Raw genomic sequence first — 20,002 nt, 5'->3', positions numbered from 1 at the left:
CAGAACTCATAAAAAAGAACCCCATTTTTAGTCTCGAATTTACGAGCGACATCGAAATTGACTTTGATGAGTTTCCCAACATTGTGGAAGGCCGCCAGTGAATGCGGCAAGTACTTAACCGATTGATTCTACAATCGGATGGTGGCAATTTGGCCCACGAAAGTAAAATGAATAGATAAAAAGCAGAAAAATGTAAGAAATTTATATGTCGAATAATCTAACACATAAAACGTTAAATCCGAGACAAGCGCTTGAGAAGGGATTTTAACTCTTTATAGTCCTGCAAGGCGCTACCGTTTGAGTAATTTCACTTTATAACGCGTAAACGTTTATGCCGGAAGCGAATTGGATTTCTTCAAGTACAAATTCGTGGAAACGAGCTTGAGTTAACTTTGCGAAAATATTTGTGTTTTTCCCGATGTGCGGGTATAGATACGTATGTAGAATTTTATGCCAGTTGGAATAAATAAATAAATAAAGACTAAATAATAAACAACAAAATTTGAATCACAGTCCGGAAATTTTAAAATTGTAATTTATTACAATTAGATAAAACGATTATTTCTTCGAATTATTCAACCCTTTTGCATGCCTATACTTACTTTTTTTAAAGTTTCGAATCACAGACTAAGAATATTCCGCTTGTTTTTTAAAATACAACACTGAAATATACGAATATGACTGAAATGAGGGCACATGCATATGGAAATGAAATATTCAAGCAATCTGCTCTTCATTCATTAACAAAGCATTTTTCATTTGAATCGTGTACCCAATTATTTGTGTCAGTCCCCAAAAGTGTAATATTTAAAACAACGCGAAAACATGACGTAGGAACATAAAACGACTCTTCATTAAGTTTCTACAGCGTAAAATTAAATTATTAAAGAAGAGTAAATATTAAACGTTAGCGTGGCCAAATAAGGATAAATATTTAACGGGGTGTTAACTTTTTATACTTGTTTGCCCAGGAGCATAATTTTGTGATAATTACACAAGTTTATTGAAGAGGACAATAAACAGGTGTTTCTTCAATACCCGAGGAAAAGATTTATTAACTTGAGTTTTATTTCCTGTCATACATAGATTGTTTTTCTTGTTTGTCACAAGTTCACTACATACAAAACATTTTCTTTTCATTTGATGTCGCAATTGACTAAGTTTCTTTGGTTCTCACTGTTTTACAGCATAACAGCTCTGATTAAAGTGCATCTCTGTCAGAAAAATATAATGCTTCAATTTTAATTGGGTGTACAAAGTAAAACGTTTAGTTTTTAGTGCGAAAAGAAGTTTTAATTTGCATTGTTTACATTTTACGGTTTGTTACATCCTCCCTCTTTGAATGTTGAAATTGTACCTGTGACTGGGATAATAAAAAATTGCCAAAATGTTTCTCTCGATAAAAAGAGTTTTTACCTCCGAAAGATTTAGGAAGATACCTCCCGTTTTTTCAGCATATTTATTTATCACAAAATTTTATATGCAATGGTGAAATCTTTGGCAGACGAGGAATAAAAATAATGGCTCCCTCATGTGTGCATGCGAGTGCGTGCTTGTAACGAAACATTTCTGAGAAAAATTTGCCACTGAAAATTACGTTTTGTCGTTACAGTAAGAATCTAAAATGAGCGCTTCTCTGTTTACAGTTTAGAACTTCTTTTCATGGTAATTGCTATTTAATCCTCGAATTTTAAAACCATTAAAGTCACTCTTTAAATGCGGAAGTTTGATTTCGTTTATTTTCCCAAATGGCAACATTAAATATACGTCCGCATTTCTTTTTCTCCTTGAAAAATTATTAGGGTCACCGTAAAAGCTTCCTTTTTTAATAAAAACCTTTTAAATTGATGCTTGTTCCGGCAATCACCCGGAAAGTTCAAAAACTCTTCCCACACTGTACGAAAAGAGTCACTCACCTGTGGAACACAGAACGCTAAACTTGAGATCCATGCAAGGTAGACCATAACTTTTGATCTTCGGGAAGTCCACGAACAGTAAGTTAGGGGGTAGCAAATGGCCTGATGACGGTCAATTGCTGTAGCCATTAGAACGTAAGAACTCAGATACGGGCCTAAAGTTTGTCCATATTTAACGATCTTGCACAAAAAGTAGCCTCCATAGAAACGGTAAGTTATATCCCACGCCATTTGAGGCAGGACACTCAAGAATGCCGTTATTAGGTCAGCGACGCTGAGATGGAGAATGAAGAAGTACATTCGGGATAATTTTTTCCGGCCCGCGTATCTGCAATAATTGATTAGATTTTACAATGGGGACAACGAAGTTAATTGGGGAGAAGTTGCTACTTTTAATGAGACGGCAATCCAAATTATAAAGAGCAGTTAAAATTGAAAAATTGCTCACATTTCTCGGTAAATTTATTATTGTCGTGCCTAATTGTTGACGACTGACCGAGTTTCGCTATTTACTTGACACTTGTCCCGACCTTTCTTTAGCTTGTTCTTTGCAATTGATTGATGCTTGTCCTGATCTTTATGTATTTATTTAAGAAGAAACTGCTTGGCTGAAGTAAAAGCACTTATACCACTTTTCATTTCAGGGATGCTTCAGCGTTTTAAGTCTCAGCTTGATAATCACTATGTCGCGACTGTTGTTGACGAAATGGAACACATTAGAACCGCGTTTTCACAAACTCTTCTTTTTGTGAGTTATTGTCCACATTCTCAAATGACACTATTACTAAAATATGCGTTTCTAAATTTTCAAATCAATCAAATTTCGGAAAAAAGTTCAGTCGTCGGATTGAAACATAATTGAGTTTCTTTGTTACCAATTGTAATTGAAACTAGGTCAATTAATAATTTTGTCATTTGTTCTCCGAGTTTGGTGGAATCGTCTATAATTTCAGGAGTGGTAAACAACTTCCACGTAAAATAAGTAGGTAATGCATTTTACTGAAATAATTGGAATCTTGTAATTTAAAACCGAAACATAAAAATGTTTGGATAAATTTAAAACTTTGAACATTACTTCGGGCAAATTAGTAGCGCTTCCACTATTTTTATAGTATTCAAAAAATATATATTTTTTTGTGCTGAGATAGTGATAATCCTTAAGGAGGTGTTTGCAAGCCACAAATTTTGTCTTATCTAAATAACAAGTGAGATTTTATTGTCTTCAGGTCTTAAGTCTCCAGGACAAGATATATCGACTGAATTCCTTAGATCTTGAACCCTAACTTTGACTTTAAAATTCTTTGTTTACATAGTTGGTTATCCCCAACCTGCATTTGTAATATCTAAACTTATAAAAGCATGAAGTATTTAGATTATTTCGAATATCTAGTTTGGCGCATTCGCCATTTCTGTAGCAAGTTTTTTTTTTAGATAGTTTAATTCGTAATTTTTTTGCAATACGTGAACTGTAAAGTCTGGGGAAGTTATGGAATGAGAACGTGCAGAAAAGTTTGTTCTAACGTCTTTCGTTTAAGAAGATCGATCCTTAAGTTGACCAATATGCGAGTAGTAGCGCTACTCGTTAAAAAATATTAAATCAAGTTACTTTGAATCACTAACAATAAGTTAATGAATGCCTTTATTATTAAAATGGTCAATAACACAGAAAGTTGAAAGACTTGATTGGCTTCAATTATTTATGAAACACACTGTATTCAGAAACGCTTTTATAAAACGTGAGGCTTTTAGACAGTCGGATTTTACGTTTTATTTTACGCATTTTGTTCACTGCAGGACAATAATATTTAAAATTTTTAATGTTTTATAACATATAAGTAAACAAATTGGGCGCATACACTAATCTTACATAATTTTAAAAATTGAAGTTTCGGATATTTTTGAAATGGCAATAAAGATGCAAAGGGCTAGAACATTGAAAGGTTTGCCCCTTCTATATTTATATTGATCAATACTCATTAATTTTAATTGTCGTGGTAAAAACAAACCTTGAAATAGAATCTGTGTACATGCCCTTGTTTTATTAGTGGCTTATCAGTATCAGATTTCATTTTATTTGCATTTCCTCTTGTTCTGTTCAGTGGGGGATGACTGATTGCATACCATGAGTGACAGTGCGGAAAATCTAGCTATTAATAAATGACAAATTCTGTAAATTTCCAATCAAAGTTTGTGTTCCACTTCTTCTGTTTTACCTAATACTTTTAATTAAAAAATTCTGTAAATTCCTATACAGAAAAACTATTGTAAAGTGGTTTGGCCTTTAACAGACGTAACTTTGTTTATAATCCGTTTTGGCATATTAATTGTAAGTAACAGCGCAGTTTTGAAACTAATGTCCCTAATATCCAAGCCATTATAAAAGTTAAAATTGTTAGTCAGTAGAGCGACTGCAATAAAATTAAAATTTCATACCAGAGTTCAAAGCAGATGTAACAAATAATCCTACATCTAGTCGTACCTTCTTCGTGTCCACAAAGCCAAAAGAACTGTACTATTGCCAATGACAGTGACGAGAAAAATGATAGCTAATGTAGCTACTTCTATTCTTGCTAAATTTTCGTCTCTTTCACTGTTGTCGTCAAGTCTTGTGCTGTTTTCCAGACTTGATATATTTTCTGTGACTGTTTCCATTGTACCCATTTCGTACATGTGAGTTTTGGTTAGCTGTAACAAATAGGCACAAGTTAATAAATATAAGAAAAAAACAACAACATGACGGGAGGCGAGAAACATGAACTTTTCTAATTAGAGTTTGAATTTGTAAATCCAATTCACTGATAAATTACAGATTTTATCCTTTGGCAGTACAAACGTGGATACATGTTAAATTATGGAAAAGCATGTTTCTGTAAACACGCCTTCGAAGCGATGCCGTCGTGACGTCTGATTAGCGAAATATTGGAAATTTTTTGTTACAAATTAAAAAAAAAAGTCAATAGATACCACACCTCAACTTCAATAATTTGAGTTTTAAAACATTTTATTATTTGCGGCCGTAGGAATTTGTACCTTCTTCTGAAAACGACGATATTTTCTAACTGATTATATTTCTCAAAAAAAAAGAGTTTTTTTATTATTTATTATACGTATTTACATACTAGTAACAGAATTTTACGTGTCTTAAATGTTTACAGGTAATAAAAATTTCTTGCAAGAGATGCGATGAGTAAATTTATGCAAACTATGTAAAGTTTCACCTCTACTAGTGTTAAATTAAGAAAAGTGGCTGCACAAAGTCATAAAACTGAGCAAACTCATACTTTGGCAATTTATTTGTATGCAGGAGCCGAGGTTTTTTTCGGAAAAAATTTCACGGATGTTACGGAGGAAAAATGATCAATTATCATAAATTTTCATTGATTTTTAGAGACATTTTGGCTTCATTCCAAGCTCAAAGTTTGTGGATAAATAATCCGATTTTTTTAACTCCGGTTTTAACGGCACTATAAATTATGTGAGAATGTTTACACGGCATAAAAATATCGTCTGAAAGTGTTTATTGAATTTTCATTTCAAAATAATTTAGAAAAAAATGCTCGTGTCATCGTCAAGAATTTATAGTCTGGAATTCGCCAAAGAACTGAGTTATTTTTGTAAGAATATTTCAAATTTAATTCTTTTTATCATTGGAAAAATTAATCAAAAATATTATGCTGAAATAAAATTGGTTCGTCACGTTATCATATTTGTCTTTTTACAAAAATAATGCATTCCATATCGTGACATTACTTAAATTTAAACCGTTCGATAATCTCTAAATATAAATCTGTGATAACCGAAATATCGGATGCCTTTGTCTGGCCACCAAATGATCACCAAGCATGTAATTTATTTTTGTTCAAACAAATTCGCGTTTAAAACAGCACTATCGATAATACTTCATTGTAGTAAACCCGCCATCAATCCTGATTCCCGCATATTGGTGGAATCAATATCTACAAAAATTTAATGCGCTTATAGAACGACATGTCATCAGTCTGCACAGAAAGCTCACAATAATTCCATCAAAAGTATGTCAAGTTGAACATTGAACAAATTAAAAAGAAGACAGAGCGACTAATTACCAAATCTGATAAATTCCACAGACGCTGTTCATACAGATTTATAATTTTTGGAAGCTTTTACAAAAAAGTTCTGTTATCGAACTATAGTTAATTGTCGGATCGGTTGTTCCAGTTGGATATCAAATGGCAAAAAATTTGGGCTCTCATCAAACATGAACAAATCGCAAAACCACTGGTTTTTATAGTTCCAATTCCTGGAAAAACATAAAAGATAAAAGCACGATGTAGAGCTGACGCGAAAATTCTTCTGTCCACACAACGAATTCTGCATATTCGTTAAAAGTTTTCCAAGTTTACGAATAAAACGTTTAATTTTCGTGTTCTGGCGAAAAGAACATTGTAATTAAAAGTTTGTGATCTGCAGTTTTTCCGGTAAGGTAGTTTAGCGATTGGTGGAAAACTAGACAACAGATGTAATGTCGAACAAAAGCTTAAATCCAAAGCTAATTAAGACAGACAGGAAGATACTGCGGCAGCTTTGTTAGAATTTTCGAATAATGAAGCTTTGAGGAGTCTTTTTATTTTGAAAACAATGAAATGTTGCAATTCTACTGGGAGTCAATATCACGACTCTCATGTTATGTCGATACACAACAGGTAAAAATTTCATTTCGATTTAATTTGTTCAGCGATTTTTAACTCAATACGATGATATTATTATCTACTAACTGTCTAAAAAAAATTACAGGGGCGTATTTGCTAATGAGACTTCGCTGAGTGAATATTTACAATAATTTTGTATTAAAAATGAAATTTATTACATTCCCTTTTTACAGCAGAGTTCAAAATAGTATATTAAAACACCGAGTTTCATAAGGCAATTTTTTAGGCACGAATCCAAGTTTATAAAACGAGCGGCAAAGCCGCGAGTTTTATAATGGATGAGTGCCTAAATGGCCTTATGAACGAGGTTTTTATATTATTTTTCCTAATTTGTTCTTGTAACAGAGCTATTTTCGCTATTTTCCAATTCATTTTCAGTGCTAGAATATCCATTTCGATACGGAATGTTAGAATAGCTTTGTTTCCATAGCAACTTGGGAATGTTTAAGATACAAATTAGGAAAAAGAACATTACAGAAACACAGTTAAATTCACATTCGAAATGTGATCGGTTTTAATTTTTATTTTCTTGTTTTAATTTTACTGAATCTTTTTCAAATCAGGTAATTAACTGGCAGTCAATTAAAAGAAATTTTTAATTATTAATACAACACACGCAGTTTTAAGCGCGTGGATCCCTGTCAAGTTTGTATTTTTAATTAACGTTCATTTCCGACGTTCAAAATAAAGAGGTGTGATTAATAAAATTGCTTGTCAAGTGAATTGTGATGAAAAATTGTAACGAAGAGTATAAACTGAGTTCGAAAGTTGGATAAACTGAATTAGGAAAATTTTGAATTGTAATTTTATTGCTGATCAGATTAGAGGTTTTAGATTTGAAATTCCGGCAGTTTATTTCAGTGTTTATTCAGCCCTCTTTTTTATCCTACGGAAATTATGTAATTATTGATGAAATTCTTTGAGAACGTAAAGTTTTCCCTTTGTCGTTGAATCGTACTGACTCGTAAAGCTGCTTATTAATTTTCTTTTGTATGTTAATCAGACAACGTTGTTGGATGGAAAATCATCGACTTTGACAAAAAGTAAGTCTCCTTAATTGAATTTAGCTCCTTATCATTCAAAAATATTGTATGTTTTATCGGCTCCATATGTCCTTTTAAATAAAACGATTTTATCTGCCTCCCCATTTTCACATTTTCGGTGGAGCCTAAATATATATTTCCTTCAACATGGAACCCTTGAGACTAATCTTGGCAGAAACGCGATTTTATCGGACATTGTAAGCTACATCTCGGTACAGAAAACGTATCTTGGAAAATGTAATGTGTGAGAAATCGATCAAGGATCATATAAACTAGGTACAAAGTAGAAGTGGAAAATGCTACTTGTCTGTAAATGTTTGAGTTTTGTCGTAAAATAAGAAAGTCATATAACTTGTGTATTTCTTAATGACGCGAAAAGACTTTGTGAATGGGATTTTAAAAGTGCGCTATAAAAAGCTCAGAGCAAAGAGTTGGGTACTTCTAGCATTGAAATTAATTGCAATTAAAGGAAATATGAAGCTCTTCAAAAGATTCTTGTGAATAAGTTTGTTTTTATATTTTTGAATAGGTACCTTCTCTGTGATTATCCAAATTCTTTAGTTTCTTTTGAATTTTCTAGTTCTTCAGATTAAGGGTATTTAGATCATTTAGATGTTAAGGTTGTTTTAAGCTTTGGATTAATAACTGATTATCTATGCTGATTAAAGAATTTATTTACGAGTAAAAATAAATTAAAGGTGAGATAAATTCTCATAACTCATCTCCTAACGTTGTGTTGCAGTAAAATAACAATTCACTAAATTCTAAAAGACATAGAGTTATGTCACGTCATTTACCAGTGGTGTAGAACGCACCATTATTAGGTTTCATAATAGAGGAAGCGAAAGATTTTTGCGACAATGTAAATATTTGGGAGGTAACCTTTAAAGTCCTTTAGTATTTTAATGACAATTGTATCTATTCTCTTTGTGTTTGAATAAATCCTGTAAACTTAGGATTGAATGTTTAATGATGAGAACATCTTCTCAACACAACAGCGCGAGGCACATTCATTTAAACATGTAAAAAGTTGTGCAAGAACTTCAACAGAAAGTTTTAATAGATATTTCTAGTTACATTAATTCGTGTATTTGCCTAAAACAACATACCTATACGTCATTTTTCCTGTTGAGTTTTTTATTTTTCGCAAAATATAATGATGAAAAACATAAATGTGACAGTTCTTTTTTGATAGGAGTTTAAAAAAATCAGCATTGTGTAATTCGTTTTGCTTAAGGACACAGAGCAGCATTCTAAATTTGGCACCTACAGAAAATTTTCTACAAGAAAAATAAGGTTTACTTTGTTTCAATTTGATACAGGGCAAAAAATTATTAATGATTGCGATTGCTGCGAGTGACTAAAGTTTTGCCTTCTTGAGGAGTTATTTTTCAAAACTCAATAAATCCAATTTTGACTGACAGTGGGTTTGATGTGAATTTCAGATTATTTTAGGGAAATCTAACAATGTGTATATTTTATTCAGTGAAAAACCTCTTGCTTAAACATTTTGTTACCTTCTTATGCCAAAATAGTTGAAGTAAATTTGAAGAAAATTGAAGAACAAATTATAGTTTTTCCTAAACGCTTGTCAAAATTTATGAAATGGATTTATTGAGTTTTGAAAATTAACTCTTCAATTGTTGTCGAATTGTTCCTAATCGTTCCAGTTTCTTTGAACTAATAAGACAACAAAATCAAATTCTAACTGTCAATTTCGGTTAACACCAACACAATTTTTCATTCTTTGCCATTTTTGTGGCAATTTTGGAACAACCGGTATATTACATCTAAATAAAATGCATAAATACATATTTGTTCATGTAAAAATTAGATATTTCGTGCTATTTATTTTACATTTAGAAATGTCAAGATTGATTTAATAATAAATACTGTATTTACAAAGCACTCCTCATACTGAGCAAATTAAAAGTAAATAGGTCTCTAAAACACAAAAAAACAAGCAAACTTTGTAAAATGTATATTTATAGGTTTTTGGCACAAAATTTGTTTCTTTTAGCACACAGGGTCTGTTGCAATCATAAATTACAAATTTCGTGCCATAGAAAAATAAATTGAGCCACGAGCCGAAGAAAATATGTTTTAGATTTTAACCAAAAAAAATCTTGTTTCTTAATTGTTTGATCCAAAGTTTCGGAATAATAATAACGCAAGCAATTCGAAATTATTTTCAATTTTAAACGCTTCTTCTAAAATAATTGGAAAAGCGCAATGAATTAAAAATGTGCACCAGTTGAAAATGCAATAAAAATTAAAATTTAGCCCAGCTCTTTCAATTTTCTTTTGTCCTTTTATTCTTTTGACTCTTGTATTTCGACATAAATCTTAATAATGGTAGCCGTTTCAGAACAAAAAACAAAACCGTGAAATATTACCATCAGTTTATATGTTATCCTTCGGTATAATCCCAACTTTCTGTCTGTTGATTTAGGAATGTTATTGTTACACAATTTATAATTTTTTTCTGTTTTCTTTCAACCCGCAGTCAATTGTTTACTTTTTCTCTTTACTTTTGAATCATATCTCAATAAAGCGTTGAACACATCTGTTTACAGACGATGTCACACTCTACAATGAAAAGGAACATTTTTTTCAGGACAGAGCTTTCAAGCTGTCGCGCAACAAGTTGTGAACTAATCAAAACTAATTGCCAAAGTTTGTATCGGGAGATTACACATTATCGCAGACCAGTGTTTTTTTTTTCCGTGGTAGCCCTCATAATTCCCGATCAAAATAAATCTTCTGGATATCAGTTCATTACATTTTTCCTCTCGACTGAATCTGCTAACTGGAAATTGTTATGCGATTATCAAAACCGATCTATTTCATAACACTGCGATTCAATCATACTTTATCTCTATCTCGATTAATCGCAAAGTTGAACGCACGATTTCTTCAGCAAACACAAAGTTTTTTAAATTTGCGAGCCTACACCAGAAACGTTCTTTTCAGCGACAAAGTTTTTCTTTGTCAAAAACCTCCATTTGTCGTTTTGCCACGTCGGCATTGTTCTGGATGTCGTATTTATATTGTCAAGTCTAGACATGACTTATACAAGACTAGGGAAGTTAAGAAAAGTTGCGAAGGTGATGAAAAAAAATTTGTGCCTATTCGCGCGAAATAACTGTTGAAAAGCTGATATCTAATTAAGACAGATTGAGTTATTTTATTTTTGTTTCACTTTCATAATTAAATGTGCAACTGTTTGGCTGATTTCCAACAAATTTAAAATGTTGCTGTGATGTGAGTGAGCAATGTCGTAAGATCAGACTAACATAAACTGTTAGATCTATTGGAGAGATAACGATTTCAACAAGCTCCGCAAATCAATTTACTGAAAGTAAGGTTCACTGTTTGCGGTCCGGCTTTGTCAAATTTTGACTAAAAACCGCGAAAATTAAACGCTATTATTGGATTACTTCCACTAGAGTTTCATCAAATCCGAAATGCAGTGGCGTTGTCATCTTCACACGTGATAAAAATCTTATTACATCAAGTGCGCGTTTTTAAGGGCTATGATTTTTTTGCACACGACTCCAAGTTATGTCGGAAATTTATGACTGCATTTTTATTGACAATTTAATATTTATGCGAAAATTTAACGAAATCATCTAGAAAGAGTATGGTAAAAAAAAACGATTAGCACTCAATTCTGAAATCGATAAAATTCCTCCACGTTTTCGCAAGTTTTCCTTACATAACAGCGTGACAGGACTTGATATATTTTCGTTCCCGTCTGCCGCATCCTTTCTTGTTTTATTATAATTCATTCTAATCTCTTAAAAATTTCGTATAGTACGACGTCGGCGACAATATTTCTCGCGTTCAGTAATGAAATGCGATAGCGCTTTCGTTACAGATCGGTAATTTCAAGACTCCGTCGTAGAAATTTCTTACACAAATACAACACGTTCAAACACAGAGTAATTTCATTTCCTAAATAAGAAGAGCCTTTGTAAAAATTTCATCAGAACTGCACTTACAAGAGCTTCGGAGAATAATGTATTCATGGATTTTCCTACCTAGACAGGTGTGTTTCGTTGTATGTAGTTTAAAGCTTTGCATTGAAATTGTAATTTAAAGTAATAAGGAAAATATGAAGTCAAAGCATCAGAAATTAAAAATCAAAACCGCCATGAATAATAGAACAGGATGGAGTTGAGCATGGAAAAAAGGAATGTCTCATGAGAGGAACATCTACTTTTAGTACGGCGATTTTTTAATTTTTAATGCCTGATTTTAAGCTCCAACTGGATTTTTTTAGTGCCACCTTAACATATGAATGACTATAACAACGAGATTTTATCTTCCAGCCAGAGACCAATTCTATTAAGATAAGCTAAATGAGTACACAAAACGCAAGCAATTTTTCGACCGTGTATGCCTTTACAAGAAACATTCACATGCAGAATCAGTAGTGCAAAAACTAATCTTATAAAAGGGTGCTCTCTTGTAATTTTTAAGGAGCGGCCACAAAGTGCATGCGGACTTGATAAAACGTGACTTATCGCAGAAAGCACTTCTCAAATATTAATTTTCCAGTTGTATTTAAAAAGACACGAACATCTAAAACGTCCATCAATAAATTTTTAAATACATTGGATAGAAAACCTTGAATTATAAACGTGAATGCATCTCTAAGAATAAACGTGCTTTGTTTCATTAATTTTATTTTTTCATTTTCCAATTTTTTAGAAATCATTGATATAGCACAATAAATCAACGTCAAGTAAACCATAAAGATGCAAATAATAAATGTACTTATACAAACCGCATTTAAACATGTATTGAATATCGCTTCACTGTAGGAATCAAAAAGCGATCTCCACTACGTGAAGCATTTTATAAAACATAGGAAGTGGAGATACGTGGAATATTCGGAAATAAACAAAGTTGAGAATGAAAATTTCTGAACCTTGTTTAAATGTGACGATTGTGGGAAATTTCTGGCTGGAATCCATAAAAGATTCAAAGGTTTTTCTGAAAGCGACTCAATTAACTCAACTGTAGCGACTTCCTTTATGGGAATCTTCTTTACGGTTAAACGCTGATTCAGTTTTCTAACTTCGATAGGAAACTCAAATTGTTTCTTTGTAAATAGGTGCCAAGTTATTTTCTTACAATTCTACATTAGCATCTTTCTTTTTAGATTTATTGAAATAGGAAACATACAAACTTAGGCTTTAATGCAATAAGTTTGCTCTCAACCACTTTAAATTTATGTTCAGTTTGCAGTTTGGAAACGCTAATTCATATTGAATCTAATTACTAGACTTCGGACAAAATATTCAGCCTAATTTGGTAAAACACCCCACATATTATACCATTTTCAGATTCTACATCTTAATTAAGAGTGACTTTATGCATAATGTGCTATACTTAAATTGAACGTTAATTGGAAAATAATCACAATACAAACGTACAATAAAATTTAGCGTTAACTTTATGTACTGGACCCCTATTACCTACTTAAAATACGGAAAAAAGAAGTGGTTTTATTCTTTTGTTTCCAATTTTTTTAACCATGCTTTGGAATGGTAACAAATCAATTTTATATGGATCTTTTATAAACAAATTTTGGTGGTCTAATAGACATGAAAAATTCTCAAAAATTTTTGTGGAAATATTTTTTTTGTGAATTGTATATTTGGTAAATTATTAGCACAGTTTATGATTCTTTGTCATTTTTTGCGACAATTTTGGACCAACCTGTATATGTTGCAAAGAGCACGAGAAATTTAAAACTTCACCAATTTTTGTTAATGGAGTTAGGAAATCACGCCTTTAATTTCTTTAATACAGATGTCGGATAAGGTCTAATGAACCGATAATTGATTAAAGGTTCTAACAGTGTCGCTGGTTTGAAGTTGTCGCCAAAAAAATCCGGCGTTTCAGAATGAATTAGATTGTTGGGCTTTTTACATTTGCATTCCTATACGGCTTTAGGCGTGCACTCATTATTTTAGTATTAATTAAAAATGTTATTAAACTCGTAGCATGAAGGTATAAGTTTAAAATGTTGACTTCATATTCGTAAATATAAATGAAAATGAAAAAAATGTGGAAAACAAAGTGAATTCAAAAAACATTATCAGCGAAAAAACAACTCAAGGCATTTAAAAAATCCAAAAAATGTAAACAAAAAAGATAAGAAAACATAAACACGACTAATGTACATTTTATTGCAAATTTTCCGGTCTTTACCTATTGGTGTAGGAATTCAGAAATCTCAGTATATAGACATATGAGCATACATAAATCTATGCATTTGATCTGTTATGATACTGGAAAAAAATGATACAAGCTTCGATCCAAAAGAATGAATTCCATCTCGATGTAGCTGTAAATTTATAATAACTACAACATTACATGTACTTCTGGTAAGGTTTTCGAGCTCTATAATTACCAAAGTTGTTAGCTTTTCTTATTATAGTGTTCTTACCATTTTCGTCCAGCATCGCCAGTAATTAAAGCATTAGACACGGGAAATGACTGTGGTATCATTTCTGATGTCTAGCAATTCATACTTTAAGTAGTATATGAGTTTGATTGTAGATAACAACTGTGTTCAAAAACTTCAACTTCAGTAAATTTTTAATTATCACAATTTCAAAGCTATTAGATATTTTTAGGTAGGTGTTCCAAAATTGCCGCAAAAATGACAAAAAAGGATAATGTGTGTTAATGTTGATCGAAATTTACAATTAGAATTTAGTTACATCAGTTTAAAGAAATTGGAACATTTTTCTTACGTTCACGTTACAGCGTATTTAAATAAAATGTTGCCAAATAGAAATAATCAAAATTTTATAAAAATAATTTAGTCGAAAAACCAGAAAATGAAGGAGAATATTGATTTTTATTAATGAAATTCACTGACGGGTTATTAATATGTAATTCCACATAATTTCTTCTTAGTTTTATATACAATTTATTTAAATAAATCAGTTGAATGTTAACCACTTTAAAGCGCTATAACTTTAAAACACAAAAATCAACTTTTTTAGGAACAATTATTGTTCATATTAATAGATTTTACCTTGCTGTATACATACTTATTTTTTGTGGTAATATTGGTACATGCTGTATATTTATATATTTTAGGTATTTTGTGTTGTATCTATGCTTACATTCTTCGTTTTGAAAGGCCTTTGCGGAAATATTTTACATTCACCCCTATTTTTTGATGGGCGGCTTATCTGGCTTGTGCAAAAATTATTTGTTTGTACGCATTTATTCTTCAAAACTGTTGAAATGCAATAGTACAATTAGCTTTTCCTGGAAAATAGGTCATTCAATCATTTCAACGCACCTTGTGCTACACACATGCAAATCACAAACAAAAGATTTGATTAATGGAAAAAATGAGGGCAATGAATACACAGTTGGTAATTTCTGAAAATAACTTCAACTGGGATAATGTCAACAAAAACGGCCCTAAACCGATGACACTTCCTATTAACCCCTTCATTAGATTTGATGGAATTCAGAATATGTTTTCGTGCGTATATTAGGTCCTTGAACTCTATTATCTCCGAAAACTGAATTTTTGCCTATATTTAACTTGCGTTAATAAAATTCATTACGCCTCTTCAACACTCATTTTAATTTAAACTTTATGCTTGCTTTAATGTAATCTTTAGTTAATTAATTTTGAGTTAATATCAATTAGAAAAGCTTAATATCCTATGAAAAAGATCAGTAATAATTAGTGACGAAAGATTGAGTGTAAGGTAATTTCAAAACTCATAAAAGTTTAGTTTTTCAATGAAAAAGTATAAGATAAAAGTTGAAGTTTCTTTTCAGTCCCTTCATTTTACAGCAAAGAATTTCTTGACATTACTAAGACGAAAATACTCAAAGTCTTATAAATTTCAAAGGTCTTTAAATTTAATTAAAAAAATATAAAGCGCTTCACGTCTTTCTAACTTCATTGCAGTTTTAGTCTATGTAAGGCAGATTAGTGAAATTTGTTTAATGTGAGAACAGCTCTGTGTTTAACACATTGTGGAGTACCCGGAATATACAAACACCGTACAAGTAAACCGCCTGGAGGTTATAATAAGAGGGCGAAAAGGAGAGGAGGTATCTATACACAAACACGGTAATAACTAGAGATCATAAGACTCCTGTTGAGAATATCGGACAAGTTGTCAAGAGTTGTACAAATAAATCTATAATATTGCCATGATTAAAATAAAATTGTCGTGCTTTTAGTAATTTAATTTATTATTTAGTTTGAACAATACATTTGTAGGAAAGTCATGCGTAAAATTACCTTATTTGAGCAGTTTGTAGTATTTGGAATGAACTTTGAGTAGAATCAATACCGCCTGATAAAATATCTGGAAGGCACTTGAAAACTTTTGATATTAAATATTAAATGTAAGATTTGAATAACCAAAAAAGTTAAGGTTAATAGTGTACCAAGGGAAATAAAACCCTTTTTAGCGTTATTTCATATACAGGGTGATTTTTTAAAAGCGGCAGGCGTTGTAGAATTTTTATTTATGAACCGATTTCAAAAATTTAAAAAACAAATTAAATGGTTTTTAATTTCCTATAAACTGATGATTTCAAAATTTTTCTAAATGTCTTAGTATCTTTTAGGCGATACTCAACTTTCTTATTTTAAATTGACACCCATATTTTTTTTTCATAATTTAGAAGATATTAATTTTCTTGATTCAGAAATGTTTTTTTACTACTAACGCGCGTATTTACGTATTTATGACGTTTGTTTCTATATCCACCAAATATTTAGCTTAATATAGGTAACCCAAAATACGCTTTTTTTGTCTAATTGTGGGACAGAAATTTAATTTTACGACATAATTACATGTTTTCAAGCTAATAGTAAAAAATGAATTATTTATTTGAACATTGATTATTTCTCATTATTTAAACAATTGGAAGACTAAAATCAATCCACTTGTTAATTAGAATCGTCTTTTCGTTTATCCACGTGTCAATTTGGTCTTAGTTTGGCTACTTTGACGAAACCGGACCTAATTGATCGCTGTGATTAATATCTAGGGAAATTATTACATAATGAATTGAGATAACACTCATAATTAATAGCAGGTCTATTCCGAAATACATTACATCGATTTATAATGTGTTCATAAACTGCAAATTTAATTTTAGTTTTCGTGTGATGTATGCATCCTGGTTATAGTGTTTAGCTAACAATTCAATTAAATTTAAGTAAATTTAATCGAACAAATATTTTTGTTAGCGTCTAGGATTAGCGCCAGGCACGTGCTAGACGCGCGCACCAAATGTTAAGAACCTTTAATTATAACACTCTGTATATATATTTTATGTCAATTCCTATTACTCTAATTTTAAACCTGTATCAACTTGGACCTCAGCATTTCTTTGTTATGTATCGATCACGTAGGACCACGAACTACGAACTTTCTTTGTTCATTCTATCTGTGTACTTTTGATATTAAATTAGTATAAATATGTAAAACTCTTAGAAGGAAGTAAGAATAGATTCGACTTCGTAATTAATAAGATCTGTCGCGAAGACTCTCCGAAACATACAAGTGCTGTAATAATTTCTAAATAAAACCTCGTTTGTTAAGTGCAGTAGTGTTTCAATTCGAAAGGAAGTGAAAATTGACAAGTTGTCGTCGAGGCGCACAACACAAACAAGCCAAAATTTTCAAAGAAATTAATGAGCAATTTGAAAATGGCAGATAAATTGATGTTTTTGTAATTATTTTGGCGGCGGGAAAGGTGGTGGATAATAAAAATTACATCCATAATTAGGACGCAAGTTAATATTTTCAGATGAATGTTAAAAGTGTAAATTAAACACAACATTGAAGTTTAAATTAATCATAACACGACAATTGTTAAAGAATTTTGTTTACATTTAATGACTCATTAATTTATTATTGAGTACGCCCTTAGTCAAAATTATTGCATTTGGCACGATATGAACGTGAAAATAATAATAGTGATCAATCAAATTTAATTATCTACTGTGTTCCAATTCCGTTTATTTTATTTGTATTATTAGACTAATTACAAATTTTAGCAAAACTTAAACGAAAAGTTGATTTTGCGCTGCCTGGACAAAATTCCGAGATGGATGTTAAAAAAAATGTTCCTGTATATTTATTTTTTTTCATTTGTGGGTGCGTTACACAATAAACCAAGACTGAATCGGACAGAATTAAATAAACTTTCCGAACGAATGATCTCATGTCATTTCTCAAAAAAACTCTCAAGTCGATACTGCTAGTAGTGGCTGCTGCCCCTCGACTCATCCCACCAAATTATCTCTGTTTACCGAAACGAACTATTCCATGAAGACGACATAAAACCCTTGGAGAATTTGCTATCAATGTTCAAGACGAGACAGATGCGACCGAAAAATAAGAGAGGACATTTGGGACGAAAAATGAGAAGCGAAATGACATGAAAGATGATTGGTTATTACTACCGGAAGTTTAAACAGATTTAATAAAAGATCAAATTTGTAAAAAGACGCGGTAATTTATAATGGACGAGTTTCGCACGAAACTAGAACTAAAAATTGGCGTGTTTTAAAGCTGTTGCATTAATAGCGTGCGCGGTTTCGCGTGTAGGAAGTTAAATTTTTTTGTTGGAAAAGTTGAACTTTAATTATTTTACATTGGGCGGTTTTATTTTTTTACCTTGTAAGATTGAATTAATGATAATTAACTCAAGTCCGAACTTTCTTAGTTCCATTAGCAGCAAGAAATGGAGGAATGTTTACAAAGTACGAAAAGTGTTTATTAAATTAACGTTTTCCTTTAAATATTCCGAATTAAAATCTGGGAAACTTGGGATTTCGTTATAATTTCCTCATTTATTTTAATTTAAGATTAATGGCAATAACATCTGCTGAAGTTGGGGGATTTTTAATAATGACTTTCATCAAACTCTTCAGATTCAATTTTTCGTTAACGATTTATTAATGTTAAACCGCGAACGCATTAAAGAAGTCTGTTGAGAATTTCATCTTTTGTGCTTTCCATTAAAATTTCACTTGGTTAATTGATACTTATTAAGAAAAATCTTAGGGGAGAAAAAACAATTTAGGATAAGAACTTTCGACCCAGATCAATCCTCAAAGTTATTGTAAACAAATCCTTCCTGCAAAATAATTGCTCTTTAAGACCCAAATTTGCAACTTTTAATCATTTAGACCTTGCAAGATGCGGCTTTATTTGCAATTATCATTTTTATAAGACACAAGTGATATTTTTTCCAAAAGAAGCAATTCTGTCGTTCCAATTATTTACGTGACTTTAAAATGTAATATTCATCGACTTATTAGACTCGTTATTTTAGATTGTATAATTTATGGTTTTAGTATTAAATTAGAGCGGAAAAAAAGATGTTACAGATTTACCGGAACGGAATAAATTTGGATGGGGCGCAAACAAACGAAAGATGTTTTCAGCTGAAAGGAACCTTAAATATTTTCAACAAATTCAAGCTGATTTGGAAGATGGTCGTGTATAAAAAGTAGGAATTATGAATATAATGCTATAAAACTTTGTTGCAAGAAAATCATTCCAGTTTTTGTCTAACTTTGACTTAACGAAGTTTTCCCGTTTTCCATCGGTTTGGCCAGAATTTTTTTAAATTTACATTCGATTTTCCAGATCTCGGGAAATAATAACGCTCGGGCCACAAATTTGTCTTCTCTCTCTTGGTATATAATTAATTATCATTAATTTCCATTCAGAAGTGCATCTCAAATTAGCAAAAAACCTAATTTTATAATTTTTCCCGACCTATCATATTTAGTATTCAGGATACAAAATAAAACCCGAGATCTGCTTGAAAAATAAATAAAGTGAACGTAAAAAGCGTGTCGGTATCTCCGATTCTCCATAAAGAAAGAGAAAAATTAAGTATTAAATTTTAAATATCCATTTACCTGTTATCCACAGGAAGACATCGACCTCAACAAAAAATAAAAAGCTTGTAGAATCAAGCCGTAAATTAATAATTATTTTTACGTGAAAAACGTATTTCTCTAAATAAACATCATATTGATAAAAGTGTCTCGTCTGTCGAGAAAATTAAATTAAAAAAGTGGAATTAGCGTTTGCTTTTAAGACACTCGACCACCGAAGGCTTCCGATCAGGTTTTACCGAGAATATAGAACTTTTCAGACGGAAATAATGTACCACCATTAAAAGCAAAAAACTTTGTAGACGTTTGAAGTGCAGACTTGTTTTTTAAGCAGTGGACAAAAAAACTATGAAAAATGGCTTAAAAATGTAAAAAAAATTAAAACTGATTAGTCAGTAGCATTCATCTTGGAGTAATTGATAGTTG

The 20,002-nt window shown here is 31.4% G+C and overlaps 1 protein-coding gene across 5 annotated transcripts in view; it reads right to left on the bottom strand.

The window, feature by feature from the left end:
* The window catches only part of LOC148181297 (mesotocin receptor-like), an 83,613-nt gene that overhangs the window by 12,375 nt on the left and 51,236 nt on the right, over positions 1 to 20,002 (bottom strand). For 4 of the 5 annotated variants that reach the window (XM_088046736.1, XM_088046746.1, XM_088046726.1 and 1 more), the window contains 2 exons: positions 4,396 to 4,601; positions 1,917 to 2,244 (listed from right to left, as the gene is read on the bottom strand). In XM_088046736.1, coding sequence (XP_087902862.1) covers positions 1,917 to 2,244; positions 4,396 to 4,586 — 519 coding nt within the window. In that variant the 5' untranslated portion in view covers positions 4,587 to 4,601. Of the gene's footprint in view, positions 1 to 1,916; positions 2,245 to 4,349; positions 4,602 to 20,002 lie in introns of those variants that run through there. The other variant, XM_088046756.1, reaches the window with a different exon arrangement.

This window comes from Gnatocerus cornutus, chromosome 1 (assembly GCF_029298725.1).
Source record: "Gnatocerus cornutus isolate USDA-ARS CGAHR chromosome 1, icGnaCorn1.1, whole genome shotgun sequence".
In the NCBI taxonomy this organism is placed as follows: Eukaryota; Metazoa; Arthropoda; class Insecta; order Coleoptera; family Tenebrionidae; genus Gnatocerus; species Gnatocerus cornutus.
The sequence above is the reverse complement of the archived record's forward strand: the minus strand, read 5'-3'. Positions and strand labels throughout refer to the sequence as shown.